Here is a 17,662-nt window from a genome sequence, read left to right as displayed (position 1 = left end):
TCTTTGCCACTCTTCCCACTCTCCGCCCTTTTTGTCCTCATTGCACTTGCATCACCTTTTTTTTGCCTCTTGTTCTCCTCACCCCTCTCCCCACCCTCTCTCCCCCTTTTATCCTCTTTGCCTTCGCGATATCTTCTCTTTGCCCCTATCCTCTCTCTCTCTGCCTTCTTTTTATCCTCTTTGCACTTGCCTCACCTTCTCTTCTTCTCGCGTTCCCTTCACCACTCTCCACCCTCTGTACTCTTTTTGCCCTTGCCTCGTCTTTTCTTCGTCCCATGTTCTCCTTGCCCCTCCCCCCACCCTCTGTCCTCTTTGACCTCGTCTAGTCCCTCTCCCCGCCCTCTTTGCCCCCTCCTAGCCCCTTTCCTCGCCCCTGTCCTAACCATTTATCCTCTTTTTATTCTTTGCCTTCACCTCACCTTCTATTTGCATTGTGTTCTCCTTGCCCCTCTGCCCTCTTTGTATCTTCATTGCACTCACCTTCTCTTCACCCCATGTTCTCCTCTGCCCACCCTCTGTCCTCTTTCTATCCTCTCTACACTCACCTTCCTTTCGCCTCGTGTTCTCCTTGCCCTCTGTCCTCTTTTTATCCTTTTTGCCCTCGCCTCACCTTTTCTTCACCTCGTGCTCCTCACCCTTCTCCCCACCGTCATCTTTTTATCCTCTTTGCCCCTCACCTCATGTTCTTTTCCCCACCCACTGTCCTCTTTGTCCTCTTAGCATTTGCCTCACCTTCTATTCGCCTCATGTTCTCCTATCCCCACCTTCTGTCCTTTTTTATCCTCTTTGCCTTCACTTCATGTTCTCCTCTCCCCAACCTGTCGTCTCTTTAGCCTCCTTGCACTCGCCTCTCCTTCTCTTCACCTTGTGTTCTCCTCGCCCCTCTCCCCACACTCTATACTCTTTTTATTTTCTTTGCCCTCTCCTCGCTCCTGACCTCATGTTCTCCTCTCCCCACCCTTGCCCTCTTTTTATCCTTTTTGCCCTCGCCTCACCTTCTCTTCTCCTCATGTGCTCCTCACCCTTCTCCCCACCCTCTGTCTTCTTTTTATCCTCTTTGCCCCTCACCTCATGTTCTCCTCTCCTCACCCATAGTCCTCTTTTTGTTTTCTTTGCATTTGCCTCACCTTCTCTTCGCCTCATGTTCTCCTCTCCCTATCCCCACCTCCTGTCCTTTTTTATCCTTTGTCCTCACCTCCTGTTCTCTCCCCATCCTCTGTCCTCTCTTTATCCTCTTTGCACTCGCCTCACCTTCGCTTCACCTCGCCCCTCTCCCCACTCTATACTCTTTTTATCCTCTTTGCCTCTCCTCGCTCCTCATCTTATATTCTCCTCTCCTCACCCTTGCCCTCTTTTTGTCCTCTTTGCACTTGCCTCACCTTCTCTTCGCCTTGTTTCCCTCTCCCCCCACCCCCTGTGCTGTTTTTATCCTCTTTGCTCTCCTCGCTCCTCACCTTGTGTTCTCCTCTCCTCACCCTTGCCTTCTTTTTATCCTTTTTGCACTCACCTTCTCTTCACCTCGTGTTCTCCTCGCCCCTCTCCCCACACTCTATACTCTTTTTATCTTCTTTGCCCTCTCCTCGCTCCTCACCTTATGTTCTCCTCTCCTCACCCTTGCCCTCTTTTTATCCTCTTTGCACTCGCCTCACCTTCTCTTCACCTCGTGTTCTCCTTGCCCCTCTCCCCACACTCTATACTCTTTTTTTTATACTCTCTGCCCTCGCTTTACCATCTCCTTGCCTCGTGTTCTTGTGCCTTTCCTCGCCCTCTGTCCTCCCATCGGTGACCACCTCTCTCTTGCAGGCGGTGGCTGGTTCGCCCTGGTACGTTGAGCTGTTTTGGACGCTCTTTTCCCCATACTCTGTGTATCGTGTCAGGTAGGGGATTCTCTTTCTAAGTTGTGGGTGTGCGGGCCGATCTGCAGGGGGTGGGCTTGATTATCTTCACCCACTTTTCTGTGTGAAATGTCCTAGTGATCCATATGCAGGATGTTCACTGTAGGGTCTCGATCTCTGGTTGCTTCTCTCACATGTGACTGATGGGGCCAGGGCCTTGCAGAGATGATACTTGCAGGAGGGGGAGGATACTTGCAAGAGTGACAAGTCCCACCCCCGCTCTGATTACAGATGGCTGCCGCCAGTGTGCCGCTCGCTCAGAGAGTCTGATGAGGACTTTGCTTCCCGCGTACAGAAGGTGAGGAGGAGGGGTTCGACAATGTTGCCCTCTGTCTCCGCCCTCCAACATCAACCTCCCCTTCTCTCCATAGCTCTTGGCACTGACACTTGGGGTCCAGGGCACAAAACACACAGCTGCCGATAGCACAGAACACGTGAAAAGGAGGAGAAAGCGAGAGCCCACCCAGAGCATGCCCACTACGTCTCCAGCCGCAAGCCACATGGCACAGCGTGTGAAGGAAGTGTTACCCCAAGTGCCACTTTCCGTCATCCACAAGGATCTGGGTAATGGTCCCAAGAGAAGTAATGCGGGGGCCAGGGATAATAAAGCTATAGATTATGTGATTGGAGGGGTGGAGATGGTAGATAATGTGATAGGAAGGCAGAGATGATAGATCGTGTGATCGGAAGGTGGAGATGGTAGATCATGTGATCGGAAGGTGGAGATGGTAGATCACGTGATCAGAGGGGTGGAGATGGTAGATCACGTGATCAGAGGGGCGGAGATGGTAGATCATATTGATCGGAGCTCCGGAGATGGTAGATCATGTGATCGGAGCTCTGGAGATGGTAGATCATGTGATCGGAGCGCCGGAGATGGTAGATCATGTGATCGGAGCGCCGGAGATGGTAGATCATGTGATCGGAGCGCCGGAGATGGTAGATCATGTGATCGGAGCGCCGGAGATGGTAGATCATGTGATCGGAGCGCCGGAGATGGTAGATCATGTGATCGGAGCGCCGGAGATGGTAGATCATGTGATCGGAGCGCCGGAGATGGTAGATCATGTGATCGGAGTGGCGGAGATGGTAGGTAGATCAGGTGATTGGAGGGGCGGAGATGGTAGATCGTGTGATCGCAAGGCGGAGATGGTAGATCGTGTGATCGCAAGGCGGAGATGGTAGATCAGGTGATTGGAGGGGCGGAGATGGTAGATCAGGTGATCGGAGCTGCGGACATGGTAGATCATGTGATCGGAGCGGCGGAGATGGTAGATCAGGTGATCGAAGGGCGGAGATAGTAGATCATGTGATTGGAGGGCGGAGATGGTAGATCAGGTGATAGTAGATCATGTGATTGGAGGGCGGAGATAGATCATGTGATTGGAGGGCAGAGATGGTAGATCGTGTGATCGCAAGGCGGAGATGGTAGATCGTGTGATTGGAGGGGCGGAGATGGTAGATCGTGTGATCGCAAGGCGGAGATGGTAGATCAGGTGATTGGAGGGGCGGAGATGGTAGATCAGGTGATCGGAGGGGCGGAGATGGTAGATCAGGTGATCGGAGGGGCGGAGATGGTAGATCAGGTGATTTGGAGGGGCGGAGATGGTAGATCAGGAGATGGCAGATCATGTGATCGGAGGGGCAGGGATGGTGGATCATGTGATCGGAGGGGCGGGGATGGTGGATCACGTGATCGGGAGATTATCGGTTTGCCTGTACTATATCTGCTGTTTTGCTACATTCTGACGATTTGCATTTTCTGACTTCCTCAGCTCAGACCGGATGTGTAGATGCCACGATCACAAATCTGATAGAAGGACGAGTTCAGTATCTGCCTGAGGAGGAATCACACACAGGGAGCGAGATGCCGGGGAGGACGGCAAGCTCCAAGGTAACGACGCCCCTAATAGGTGGTGGAGTGATCTAAGGGACGGGCCATGAGGTGGTGTCACCTCCTCGAGGTGAAGTGATCTATCAGAGTGAGTGGAGGGTGTAGTGGTCTGGCGGTGTGTTGGGCGCTGTGCAGTGGTATTTCCGGTTGGGTTGTCAGTATTGCTGTTGTATTATGGGCAGGGCATTGTGGGCAGAGCTTTGCGCTCTTGTGGGCAGAGCTTTGCGCTCTTGTGGGCAGAGCTTTGCGCTCTTGTGGGCAGAGCTTTGCGCTCTTGTGGGCAGGGCTTTGCGCTCTTGTGGGCAGGGCTTTGCGCTCTTGTGGGCAGGGCTTTGCGCTCTTGTGGGCAGGGCTTTGCGCTCTTGTGGGCAGGGCTTTGCGCTCTTGTGGGCAGGGCTTTGCGCTCTTGTGGGCAGGGCTTTGCGCTCTTGTGGGCAGGGCTTTGCGCTCTTGTGGGCAGGGCTTTGGGCTTTGCAATATTATGGGCAGAGCTTTGCGGTATTGGGGGCGGGGCGTCACAATTTTAGTAAGGCGCTTCCTTGCTCACCTGACGGTTCTTCTTTTCAGCCGATACCGCGGAGTTTTGCTCGTCGGCCGGAGGACAGACACCTTTCATTACAGGAGCGTAAGGAGGCGCTGTATGACTGTGCCCGCAGGTAGGTGACCTCACTGGGGTGGTCGTTACTGCTGGGGGGCTGTCCTCTTGATGGCTTCATGTGGCCTCCGTCTCTCTTGCAGGAAATATCTAGAGAAGTTTGGAGCAGTCGCAGTAGCGAAGGAGAAAAGTGAATGATGGAAACGCTGAAGAGGAGGAAGGGAAGGACAATCGCAGGAGGCCAAGGGGCGGCATTCCCTGGTCAACTGTACGGACGCCGGCAGCTCCTGCTCTGCGATTGGTTACCAATGATGAGGGTTGTACTCCGAGCACCTCGGGGGTCGTTATTGTACATAAAACGCAGGATATTTTTTAAGAAATAAAACGTAATTATGATTGTGCCATGTGTGTAATGACTGCTGCATTATCGCTTGCCCCCCACACGCTATATCCCCCCCACTGCATCGCCTGCCACCCTATGCTGTATCGCAATTCCCTGCTGCATTGTCTGGCCTCTCCCCCCACTCTGCATCGCCCTTCTCGATCGATCTCGGGATTATAGTAGGTAACATTACAGAAGCTCCAGCAGATATAACTAAAACCATCAGGAGTGTAAGCTTTTATGGTCAGTGGAAAGAGAAAGCAGTAGAAAATTAGTGAATGAAGAAGCCCTTAACCAAAAGGAAGATCTTAAAAAGACTCTCAAGAGACGCTTTGTGTGATGCCTGCACACGTCAGTGTGTGAACGATTTTGCTATCAACGTTCGATATGTTTGTGACAACAAAAAAATTGTTACTAAGACGCTGGCAGTAAAGGCCCCTTCACATTAAGCGACGCTGCAGCGATACCGACAACGATCCGGATCGCTGCAGCGTCGCTGTTTGGTCGCTGGAGAGCTGTCACACAGACCGCTCTCCAGCGACCAACGATGCCGGTAACCAGGGTAAATATCGGGTAACTAAGCGCAGGGCCGCGCTTAGTAACCCGATGTTTACCCTGGTTACCATCCTAAAAGTGAAAAAAAACAAACACTAGATACTTACCTACAGCCGTCCGTCCTCCAGCGCTGCGCTCTGCTTCTCTGCTCTCCTCCTGTACTGTCTGGGAGCCGGAAAGCAGAGCGGTGACGTCACCGCCAGTACAGGAGGAGAGCAGAGCACAGCGCTGGAGGACGGACGGCTGTAGGTAAGTATCTAGTGTTTGTTTTTTTTTTTTACTTTTAGCATGGTAACCAGGGTAAACATCGGGTTACTAAGCGCGGCCCTGCGCTTAGTTACCCGATGTTTACCCTGGTTACCAGTGAAGACATCGCTGGATCGGTGTCACACACGCCGATCCAGCGATGTCTCCAGGGAGTCCAGCGACGAAATAAAGTTCTGGACTTTATTCAGCGACCAACGATCTCCCAGCAGGGGCCTGATCGTTGGTCGCTGTCACACATAACGATTTCATTAACGATATCGTTGCTACGTCACAAATAGCAACGATATCGTTAACAATATCGTTGTGTGAAGGTACCTTAAGGCTGGGGTCACATTGCGTTTTGGTCAGAGCGCTAACGGACAGCGTTGCACGGCGAAATTAACGCCATGCAACGCGTCCGTTAGCGCTCCCATTGCCCGCAATGTACCAGCGCATTGCTAGCGCGTGTCATTTTCGGCACGCGCTAGCGACGCGCCGGTCTTTTGTAGCGCGCCTCGGACGCTGCTTGCAGCGTCCGCGGCGCGCCCGAGGTCCGTTCCCCGCTCTCGCAGATCGGGGATCTGCGAGAGCGGGGACGTTAACGCGACCCCGAAACGCGACCCTTTAAAAACATTGCGTTAGCGCAATCCGCTAGCGCTAAACGGATTGCACTAACGCAATGTGACCCTAGCCTAAAAGATACTAAAGCTCTTCACAGCAGCCAGTTTCTCCAGACCTTAGTGGAAAAAGTTCTTCAAGATTATGAACTAAGGGTTCTTGCTATTGTAATTGATAATGCTGCAAACATGATAAGTACAATTAAACTGATGAATGAGAATAATGAAGGTGAACAGCAGCTAGAAGAACATTTCACATTCAGTATGTTGGAGATGGAATGCCACAGTCCTGTTCCCATAAAGGAGTAACACACATATTACTACAGAAGAACAGCAAAATGATTCTTTACAATTAGATGATCTTGTTGAAGCTGCTTCACGCCTCTTTCCTATTCATCACATGTGCTGTGTTGTGCACGCGCCGCAGCTGGCAATAAGAGATAGTCTGCCAGAGGGACATGCTGGAACTCTGATTAGCAAAGTGAGGAAATTGGCTATTGCTGCCAGAACCCCTAAAATTGATTCCATCTTGAAGAGACGTGCTGGAAAAGGGGCAATTTTGGATCAAGCCACTCGGTGGGGCAGCACCTATTTAATGATTGAGCGATTGCTTGAGCTGAAACCCTTCCTTGTAGATATGGACAACCCTCAGGTAACACTACATGAAGGTCAATGGACACAGGTGGCTGAATTGAAGGAATTGCTTCATCACCCATTTAGGCCGGCCTCACACTCAGCGTTGAAAAATACGGTCCGTATTTTATGGCCGTAATACGCTCCAAAATTAGAAATACGGTGGTCCGTAAGAACTCCGTAGGCAAGGTGTGGTCGCGTATTTTGCGCATGTAATGTTGCGTATGTAATCCGTATGCCCACCGTAATGCGTATTTTTCACGCAAACTGACAAAATGGACATATAACGGTTTTTGCGGATGAAATTGATTTAAATTACCCTCAGCAACCCTATTTAAGGCCTCTACATCATGTGTCTCACACCCATATGGTCATTTTGTGGTTTTGCAACTGTTGGAGTGTTGTAACATTTGGACCATGTCTGACCACCTGCAGTTCACCCCAACGCAGCGTGTTTTGTTTAACTGGCTATTGTCTCGTCGGTTTGGGCACCCATACCCTGTGATTGTGGATCCGCGAAGGAGGAGCAGAAGAATGTGGGTGCATCCTCTTCTGACTAAACGCCTCACTAAAGGCCATTTTCATCGGCTATATACAGCTCTGCGGGAACATCCAGACAAGTTTTATCTGTACTGTCGCATGTCTATACAAACCTTTGACAGATTGTTGGAGATATTACGCCCAGGAATAACATTTCAGGACACAAGGCTGCGCAAAGCCATCTCTGCTGAGGAGCGTCTTCTCCTCACGTTACGGTATGTATTCTCCATCCTCACATACTGTATGTTGATGATCTTTTTTATAAATGTTTCTTATTTTTTAAATTTTTACCCATAATATGTGTACATTAAGGCCAAAGCAGATGTGACAACGTGACGTAACTGTTATATTTCAGCCCCTTAAGGCCATTTTTCCCATTTCAGTGTTAATTTAGTATGCCACAAATGCAAATATGATTGTGCTTATTCATGTTTTGTGTGCACTCTTGAAACAAACCTAATTTATTGTGTTTGTTTCACTTACAGATTTCTGTCCACTGGATTGTCCTTTGCAGGTCTCCACCTTGAATTTTTGATTGGCCGCTCCACCATTTCTGGCATTGTGCGGTTAACCTGTCGCCAAATATGGGATAGACTTAAGGACCTTGTGATGCCTGAGCCCAAACAGGCTGATTGGCTCCAAATAGCCCGTGGGTTCAAGGTCAATTGTGACTTCCCAAACTGCATTGGAGCGGTGGATGGGAAACATATTAGGGTACGTAAGCCGCCGAACTCTGGCTCCCAATTCTACAACTATAAGCAGTTTTTCTCTGTAGTTCTGTTAGCTGTAGTTGACAGTAACTACAGGTTTATAATTGTAGATATTGGGGCCTATGGACGAACTGGAGACTCTAGGGTCTTCAATTCGTCTATAATGGGTCGGCGGCTAGGTGAAAACCAGTTAGACCTCCCACCACCACAACAACTCCCAGGCTCCACTGCAGAAGCACTGCCTTTTTTTTTTGTTGGAGATGAGGCCTTCCAACTCACCAGACACGTCATGAGGCCTTATCCCCGGCGCAACCTGGACCACCGTCGGAGGATATTTAATTTGCGCCTTTCTAGGGCGCGCAGACTGGTGGAGTGCACCTTTGGTATTCTGGTGGCCAAATGGCGTGTCCTACAGACTGCCATGCAGCTCAGTGAGGCTACAGTCAATGAAGTAATCAAAGCATCTGTAATTTTGCACAACTATACCCGCATACATGATTGCTTCTCAGATGGTAATGATGAACACATGTTGCGTAGTGTCAGTAGTCCAACACCACATGGCCCACCTCCGCGCCGTCCCCTTTCTGGTATCAAAGTTAGGGATGTTTTGACCAATTATTTTGTTTCTCCTCAGGGTTCTACTCCCTGGCAAGATTATGCTGTTTCTCAGTTGTGATTTTTGTTATTTTAAAGATATGTTTTTGTAATATATTATTATCAACCACTGAAAACGTACTGTGTGTGTTTTTTTCCTTAATTACCATATGTTTCTGTTTTCTGAATATGTGTGTGATGCAAAAATGATTAGTCTACAAACATCAATTGTCTTTTTTGTAAACTTTTTACTAACTTTGCAACCCTTTTTTTTTGGTTGTTAACCCCATATTTTTGCCATATGGTTTTGAGAAGCCTTTTTTATGGGTTGCTTTATACCAAGGATCCACAACAAAGTGGAAATGTTTTGAAAACACAACATTAACATGGTAGCCAGCTACCAAAACAAAACACAAAAAACAAAACTAAATTACAGATCCATGTAAGTTGGTGGGGGAGATGTTGGCAGCTCTGGGTCCTGGTCTGGTGGCCTTTGTTGGGCCGATGGCAGTTCATCCTGTGAGGATGCAGTGGCTTGCGGCCCAGAATACTGGCCTTGTCCATATTGGCCAGATGTGTGTTGACCAAAAGCCATTTGGCTCTGGGCATCATGCTGAGGTACAGATTGCCTTGCATTATACCCCAACCCAAAATGGCCATGTTGTCCAAACCCAGGTTGGGACCAGCCAACATCACTGTGTCTGGAGAAGTGGCCATATTGGGATTGGGGGTTGGAGCCTGCCATTTGGTACTCTAATGGCCTTTGTAGATTTTGGGATGGGAGGGGTTGAAGGGGAGGCATACGTGGAGTAGGTGCAGCAAATCCTGATTGATTTGGCTCCTGTTGAGGGCTAAACAAAGAAGTAAGACAGGCAATTAACAGTAAAAAAAAAAAAGCATTTGCACTACTAAAGCAGGATGGCACCATTGAAGCTCTAAAAAACTATAGGGAGAAAAATACTTTATCTAAAAAACTAATTAAAGCTGCCAAAAAGGAAACAGAGAAGCACATTGCTAAGGAGAGTAAAACTAATCCCAAACTGTTCTTCAACTATATCAATAGTAAAAGAATAAAAACTGAAAATGTAGGCCCCTTAAAAAAATAGTGAGGAAAGAATGGTTGTAGATGACGAGGAAAAAGCTAACATATTAAACACCTTCTTCTCCACGGTATTCACGGTGGAAAATGAAATGCTAGGTGAAATCCCAAGAAACAATGAAAACCCTATATTAAGGGTCACCAATCTAACCCAAGAAGAGGTGCGAAACCGGCTAAATAAGATTAAAATAGATAAATCTCCGGGTCCGGATGGCATACACCCACGAGTACTAAGGGAACTAAGTAATGTAATAGATAAACCATTATTTCTTATTTTTAGGGACTCTATAGCGACAGGATCTGTTCCGCAGGACTGGCGCATAGCAAATGTGGTGCCAATATTCAAAAAGGGCTCTAAAAGTGAACCTGGAAATTATAGGCCAGTAAGTCTAACCTCTATTGTTGGTAAAATATTTGAAGGGTTTCTGAGGGATGTTATTCTGGATTATCTCAATGAGAATAACTGTTTAACTCCATATCAGCATGGGTTTATGAGAAATCGCTCCTGTCAAACCAATCTAATCAGTTTTTATGAAGAGGTAAGCTATAGGCTGGACCACGGTGAGTCATTGGACGTGGTATATCTCGATTTTTCCAAAGCGTTTGATACCGTGCCGCACAAGAGGTTGGTACACAAAATGAGAATGCTTGGTCTGGGGGAAAATGTGTGTAAATGGGTTAGTAACTGGCTTAGTGATAGAAAGCAGAGGGTGGTTATAAATGGTATAGTCTCTAACTGGGTCGCTGTGACCAGTGGGGACCGCAGGGGTCAGTATTGGGACCTGTTCTCTTCAACATATTCATTAATGATCTGGTAGAAGGTTTACACAGTAAAATATCGATATTTGCAGATGATACAAAACTATGTAAAGCAGTTAATACAAGAGAAGATAGTATTCTGCTACAGATGGATCTGGATAAGTTGGAAACTTGGGCTGAAAGGTGGCAGATGAGGTTTAACAATGATAAATGTAAGGTTATACACATGGGAAGAAGGAATCAATATCACCATCACACACTGAATGGGAAACCACTGGGTAAATCTGACAGGGAGAAGGACTTGGGGATCCTAGTTAATGATAAACTTACCTGGAGCAGCCAGTGCCAGGCAGCAGCTGCCAAGGCAAACAGGATCATGGGGTGCATTAAAAGAGGTCTGGATACACATGATGAGAGCATTATACTGCCTCTGTACAAATCCCTAGTTAGACCGCACATGGAGTACTGTGTCCAGTTTTGGGCACCGGTGCTCATGAAGGATATAATGGAACTAGAGAGAGTACAAAGGAGGGCAACAAAATTAATAAAGGGGATGGGAGAACTACAATACCCAGATAGATTAGCGAAATTAGGATTATTTAGTCTAGAAAAAAGACGACTGAGGGGCGATCTAATAACCATGTATAAGTATATAAGGGGACAATACAAATATCTCGCTGAGGATCTGTTTATACCAAGGAAGGTGACGGGCACAAGGGGGCATTCTTTGCGTCTGGAGGAGAGAAGGTTTTTCCACCAACATAGAAGAGGATTCTTTACTGTTAGGGCAGCGAGAATCTGGAATTGCTTGCCTGAGGAGGTGGTGATGGCGAACTCAGTCGAGGGGTGCAAGAGAGGCCTGGATGTCTTCCTGGAGCAGAACAATATTGTATCATACAATTATTAGGTTCTGTAGAAGGACGTAGATCTGGGGATTTATTATGATGGAATATAGGCTGAACTGGATGGACAAATGTCTTTTTTCGGCCTTACTAACTATGTTACTATGTTACTATGTTATGAATTGAAGGCGCAAGAGGTTTGTTTGGCCAAGCTGCCTTCGCTCCAGGTATTCAAAAACCTCATAGGGGTTATTTGGAGGGGTGCTTAAATCAATCAGGATTTGCATACACCCTCTGACACGTAGCCTCACCTCACGGGGAAGGGGTCTAAGGTATCGGGCAAGGCTGCGGGCAAAGGCCTCCTGGCCATCATCTGTGGCTGCCCTGGCCAAATAGTTGAGGACCCCAGCATCAACTTCACTTCTTCTGCCTTCAAGCTCTCTCCTTCGCCGGGATCTCCGTAAAGGCCCAGCTGCCTGTGGGGATGACACCAGTGGGCCTGTAGGGCTGCTGCTGTGCCCATGTTCCACAGGCCTTGGTCCATGTGCTGCTGAGGGTGATGGTGCAGCATCTTCATCACTTGCTGCTGCCTGCAGTGATGATGCTGCTGATGGGTCCTCAATGATGGATCCTGATGCAGCCACAGATGGTCCTGCAACCTCTTCCTCCACACTTACAGGATCAACGATAGGGTCTGATTCTGATCCGGTTTCCCTCTCTGTGAGGATTGACTGTGTTCTGTAAAGAAAACAATAAAATAAAATTTTTATTTTGACATTGTTTAATTAGACATCGGTGTGCAATATTAAAATAAAACAAAAAAAAACAAAAAACACAACATCTCCTTCTCTACTCCCCTATTATCTCATATTCACACAAGAATATCCAAGATTTGTCTTGGAGAGCCCCACAAATGTAACAAACACTATCACGACACATCATAATGTGGCATACCATTTCAAGCTACACAAAAACCAGGCACAACCACCTCTTCAAACAATAAGATACCATGCAGTAACAACCCATACCACAAAACACTGCCTGAACATCTCTAAACTCGCATACTACATTCTCGCCCATCCCTTGTTGAGTCTTGGGATGCTTGGCGGCCAGGGTCCTCTCTCCTCCAGGACACTTTTGGAATTTATGCTTGTTTACATTATGGTTGGCACTATATTGACACATCCTTACATGGAACTTGCAATGTCATAACCCTAATCCACAAAAAAAATAAAAATTTAGTTTCATTACAAATGTCTAGAGTGGTTTGTACTTACTGCCTAAGATCCATACTGGCATCCAAAAATGAAAGACGGTCGTAATATATGTACTTCCTCTTCTTCAGTGGGGCTGCTGACCCACTCCTAGCCCGCTGCTGTCTTTCCCGCCGGTATTGGTCCCGGATGCTGCGCCATCTTGTCATAACATCATCCACTGCAATTACAAGGGCACAAATAATGTTCTATATCATTCTGAACATAGCTTAGTCCAGTTGTCAGACATATTTGTATTGTTAAAGCAAAAAGTGGCTATAGCACAATAATTTCCATGGTGAGTCAGATGATAAAGGGGTTACATGCAGAGGTCTATATATCGCCCACAGTTAAGAACTTGACAGTATCAGACTGGTAGAGAGGGGAGAGAACCCTGTTCTTGCAAACATACATTAGGTAACATATGCTAGGATAGGAAAGGAAAATGACTTGTGCTATAATAGAATAATGCTCAAAAATATCTAAAAATAAGACAAGGGACAACAACCCTCTGGACGGGGTATGAGGCCAAGAAAATATTTAGCAGGGCAAGATCAACATGAACTATGTCCAGAAACACTTTGGCATGTTCCTCAGCTTTAGAAAATGACAAATAAGGCCATAAATGACATATAAAGATAAAAATGATTGCTCAAGTAATCATGTAGGGAAAGCATCTTTTAAAGTTAAATCTTGTGAATACATGAGTGTACTTGCAGCTGCCAAGGCAAACAGGATCATGGGGTGCATTAAAAGAGGTCTGGATACACATGATGAGAGCACTATACTGCCTCTGTACAAATCCCTAGTTAGACCGCACATGGAGTACTGTGTCCAGTTTTGGGCACCGGTGCTCAGGAAGGATATAATGGAACTAGAGAGAGTACAAAGGAGGGCAACAAAATTAATAAAGGGGATGGGAGAACTACAATACCCAGATAGATTAGCGAAATTAGGATTATTTAGTCTAGAAAAAAGACGACTGAGGGGCGATCTAATAACCATGTATAAGTATATAAGGGGACAATACAAATATCTCGCTGAGGATCTGTTTATACCAAGGAAGGTGACGGGCACAAGGGGGCATTCTTTGCGTCTGGAGGAGAGAAGGTTTTTCCACCAACATAGAAGAGGATTCTTTACTGTTAGGGCAGTGAGAATCTGGAATTGCTTGCCTGAGGAGGTGGTGATGGCGAACTCAGTCGAGGGGTTCAAGAGAGGCCTGGATGTCTTCCTGGAGCAGAACAATATTGTATCATACAATTATTAGATTCTGTAGAAGGACGTAGATCTGGGTATTTATTATGATGGAATATAGGCTGAACTGGATGGACAAATGTCTTTTTTCGGCCTTACTAACTATGTTACTATGTTACTATGTTATGTTACTTACATAGACTTGTCTGCTCCGCACGTGGCCGTTGGGCATAATCTGGGAATAGTAGCCCACAGATGGCCCTCCAAGCTGCCTCTTTCCTGGCCCGGTTGGAGTAGTTGGGATCCCTCTGGTCCCATATTTCAGGCCTTTCTTGGACCAGGATGAGGAGCATATCAACATTGATGATGTTTGCCATGCTGCTTGGAACTCTGTGGAGGCGAGCACCAGACTTCCGGGATGTCTGTGTGGCTTTTTGAGCTAATTAGCATGTCTGAGTTTCATGATTGAGGGCTTGGCTCAATTCCTTGCACCTGGCGATGTCTGGAGATGTCTGGCGTATTTTACGCAAGTCACACTGTTGGTCCGTGTGTAATCCGTATATTTCTCGCCCCCATAGACTTTCATTGGCGATTTTTTTGCGCAATACGGTGACAAATGCAGCATGCTGCGATTTTCTACGGCCGTAGAAGACCGTATAATACGGAACCGTAAAATACGGCAGATAGAAGCTTGGCCATAGAGATGCATTGTACCGTGTGCAATCCGTATTTTCTGCACCTCTCTTACGTCCGTAAAACTCGCGAGTGTGAAGCCGGCCTCACAGTGACAAAAAAGCTGAGGCTGAGGATTTAACTCCTGGCATTTTTATAAAGGAGTGGAAGAACTTTTTGTTTTGCCTCCGAAAGAGGTTTAATCGCAGATGGCATTGCTGCTTCAATGAAACTGAGAGAGACACTGCTATTAGAAAATAAAATTCTTCTGGAAGCTGTTTATGTGGACCCGAGTCATTGTATATTGCTGAATGATCAACAGCTTACTAAAGGAAAAGAAGCTCTGATTGAGGTAGCAGTTAGGATGAGTGGGCTACAGGACGGCCAAGAGCAAGAGGACTCGGGTCCTGTCATTGCTGCTGCTGCCATTCTTTCTGTGACGGGGTGTACGGCAGAGCAAGAAGGGGCAACAGGCCAAGGGATGATTCCACAGATTTATTAGTCCACAATTAGTCCAACGGAACAGGTTCGGGGGCACCTCCCGATAATCCTTGTGCCAGGTAACAAAGCAATAGTCCACAATTAGTCCAATGGAACAGGTTCGGGGCACCTCCCGATAATCCTTGTGCCAGCTAACAAAGCAATAGTCCACACGAGTCCAAGGGATCCTAAAACAATCCCACGAACGACGAGATATGTCCTCAGCTCAAGTCTCGCCCCGTTCGCTTCCACAGTCCCAGATGGGCATGGGGTCTTGCCTCAGCTAAGAATCCCCACTCCTTCTCCTTCAAGGATCAACTCACATCTGATCTCAAAATAAGAATGGATTGTCTGAGCTCCTGGGATCCGCCCATGAAGGGGGGTAGGGGTCACACCTTCTATTCAATTGTTGGGTCCACCAGAAGATTCTAGACTGGTGGGCTCCAAGTAGTCTATGTAGTATGTACATTTGACTAGCCACCTGCTGTGAGGAAGAATGGCTATTCCTCCACTAGTGATGTTGACAAAGCTTAATTACATTAGAGCTTAGGGCTGCAAGTATTGGGGGAAGGAGACATATTGTTACAGGTGAACTCCCAGCACAAGAAAATACATAAATTACAGCTAATAGAAACCAGAGAACAGTTACATACATCAAATGGCATATTATTCAAATACAGGACAGGGCAAAAGTACATATCATGACAATCCCTTCCCCTCCCAATTTGTGTACGTACTAGTGACCTCTACAGGTCGCTGGTTAAGTACACACAGGCAGAGCGTAACTTACATGTGGCTTCATGCAGCCATGAATTGGCATCGTAGCTCTCCCACATCATTGCCCAGGAGAACATCTGCAGGCAGACCACCCATCACCCCAACCACACATCGCCTGACCCCAAAACCAAAGTTCAGATCCACAGTGGCTGTGGGAATAGTCCTCCATTGTCCACCAGCCAGTTCAATAACAATCCCAGATCCTCGATGGATTGCATCAGGCCGAACCACTCGGGGATCAGCCAGTGTGAGGAAAGCCCCTGAGTCACAAAATCCAATAAGTCTCTGTCCATCCAGCACGACCTCCTGCAAGTGCTTACCTCGATGAGCAGAAGTCGTCATAGCTGCAGGTTGCACACCATAAACTCCTAGTGGTGCAACATGGGTGGGTGAGGCACAAGGCCAGTCCTCACGTAGTGGTGACATGTCGTCCTCCATGGCACTTGGCTGTACATAATTAATAATACGACTGGGTACAGGGTCAATCCTCATTTGAACAGCTGGGCAGGAGGCTTGCAGATGCCCCGGCTGCCCACATTGATAGCATCTGTGCTGGGCCTCACTCCATCCAAGGCGTCCTCTTGGGCGAGGGGTAAGGGAACCTGGAGGCCGGCCCCCACCTGAAGGTGCTGTAGGGTTTTGAGGACGACTCCTCCATGGGCTGGCTGGGCATGAGGCCTGCAGATGCCCCGGATGCCCACAACCATAACACCTGCGCTCTGCTACTTCCTCTCCTCGTCGTATTCCAGAAAACGCAGTAGAAGCAACTGGAGGCACATTTACACGGGTATCAGCATGAGGTGGTGGCTTAGGGGAACAATGGGGACAGAAGAACAGGGGGCCACCGGTGTTGTGGAGCTGGTAGGCCTCTCTCCATCCTCCAACAGAACCCTCCACTGAGGCTTGATGGTGAGAGCCTCATCAGCTAGAGCTGCAGCTTCCTCCACAGTGGCTGGTGTCTCACGCACCCATTCCCGGATCTCAGCAGGGCACTTGAAGTAAAACTACTCTTTTAGGATAACCTGGAGGAAGGTCTCCCAGGTTAAGGCCCCCTCTGCCTCCAGCCAGTGATGACATATCTGTTTGAGTCTGTGGGCATACATCTTGAAAGACACTTCCTCATCACAGGCTAAAAGTACGGAACTGAGTCCTGTAAGTGTCTGGGGTAACAGCATAATGTTCTAGAATAGTCCGTTTAATCTCCGCATACTCACAGTTCCCCCGAGAGTCCATAGCTCTATAGGCTGCGGCAGCTCCACCCTCTAAGAGCCCCACCAGATGTCAGACTCGCTCCCTTTCTGGGACTTCCATTAATCGACACTGATGCTCAAAGTCCTGGAAGAAGCCCTCAATGTCGCCTGCAGCCTCATTAAAGGGCTTGAGGTCTTTGCGGGACACTCTGGGAAGTTCCCTCATGGTGGGTGCTGGGGTTACAGTCTGTCTGGAGCTTCTAGCTGCTTCCAAAGCGATCTGCCTCTCCAGCAATGCCATCTTCTGAGCTCTGTGATTGGCCTCCCTCTCCTCGGCTCTGTGAATGGCCTCCCTCTCCTCAGCTCTGTGAATGGCCTCCCTCTCCTCAGCTCTGTGAATGGCCTCCCTCTTATCGTCTATGGTGGCCTCTTCTCCCAGCAATGCCAACTCCTCGTACCACACAACCCACTGACTTTTTTGGGTTTTTTCCTCTGGCTGCAGTCTTTCCTCCATTTGCTGTGAGGATCCTTCCTCAGCGTCATACATAGTAACATAGTAACATAGTTAGTAAGGCCAAAAAAAGACATTTGTCCATCCAGTCATCTTGCAGGCGAACTCCTTCCAAAGCCTCAATTAGCTGCTCCTTGGAGAGTCCTTTAAAACGGACTCCTACTTCACGGGCCTTTGATTGTAGGCTCCCCAAAGTCCAGTTCTTGTACTCTGTGGTGTTG

General features: G+C 47.8%; 2 protein-coding genes across 7 annotated transcripts in view; both read left to right on the top strand.

Annotated features, from left to right (window-relative positions):
* The window catches only part of AUP1 (AUP1 lipid droplet regulating VLDL assembly factor), a 40,552-nt gene extending 35,767 nt beyond the window's left edge, over nucleotides 1-4,785 (top strand). For all 6 annotated transcript variants that reach the window (XM_069744992.1, XM_069744991.1, XM_069744986.1 and 3 more), the window contains 6 exons: nucleotides 1,804-1,877; nucleotides 2,127-2,193; nucleotides 2,267-2,459; nucleotides 3,671-3,789; nucleotides 4,357-4,445; nucleotides 4,528-4,785. In XM_069744992.1, the coding sequence (XP_069601093.1) occupies nucleotides 1,804-1,877; nucleotides 2,127-2,193; nucleotides 2,267-2,459; nucleotides 3,671-3,789; nucleotides 4,357-4,445; nucleotides 4,528-4,582 (597 nt within the window). In that variant the 3' untranslated portion in view covers nucleotides 4,583-4,785. The remainder of the gene's footprint in view (nucleotides 1-1,803; nucleotides 1,878-2,126; nucleotides 2,194-2,266; nucleotides 2,460-3,670; nucleotides 3,790-4,356; nucleotides 4,446-4,527) is intronic.
* Nucleotides 4,786-7,074: 2,289 nt separating this feature from the next.
* On the top strand, nucleotides 7,075-9,281 carry LOC138657294 (uncharacterized). The gene is made up of 2 exons (XM_069744985.1): nucleotides 7,075-7,572; nucleotides 7,843-9,281. Exons 1-2 carry the CDS (start codon nucleotides 7,235-7,237, stop codon nucleotides 8,741-8,743), a joined length of 1,239 nt encoding a protein of 412 aa, XP_069601086.1. The 5' UTR covers nucleotides 7,075-7,234; the 3' UTR covers nucleotides 8,744-9,281.
* Nucleotides 9,282-17,662: the final 8,381 nt, after the last annotated feature.

This window comes from Ranitomeya imitator, chromosome 1 (genome assembly GCF_032444005.1).
Source record: "Ranitomeya imitator isolate aRanImi1 chromosome 1, aRanImi1.pri, whole genome shotgun sequence".
NCBI lineage: Eukaryota > Metazoa > Chordata > Amphibia > Anura > Dendrobatidae > Ranitomeya > Ranitomeya imitator.
Note: the sequence above shows the minus strand (reverse complement) of the source record. Positions and strands in the feature narration are given on the sequence as shown.

Bases quoted from the DNA above. Each gene is read 5' to 3' on its own strand.
- LOC138657294 (XM_069744985.1), top strand. From the start codon at position 7,235: ATGTCTGACCACCTGCAGTTCACCCCAACGCAGCGTGTTTTGTTTAAC. The intron at 7,573-7,842 runs GTATGTATTCTC...TTTCACTTACAG, and splicing joins CGTCTTCTCCTCACGTTACG to ATTTCTGTCCACTGGATTGT.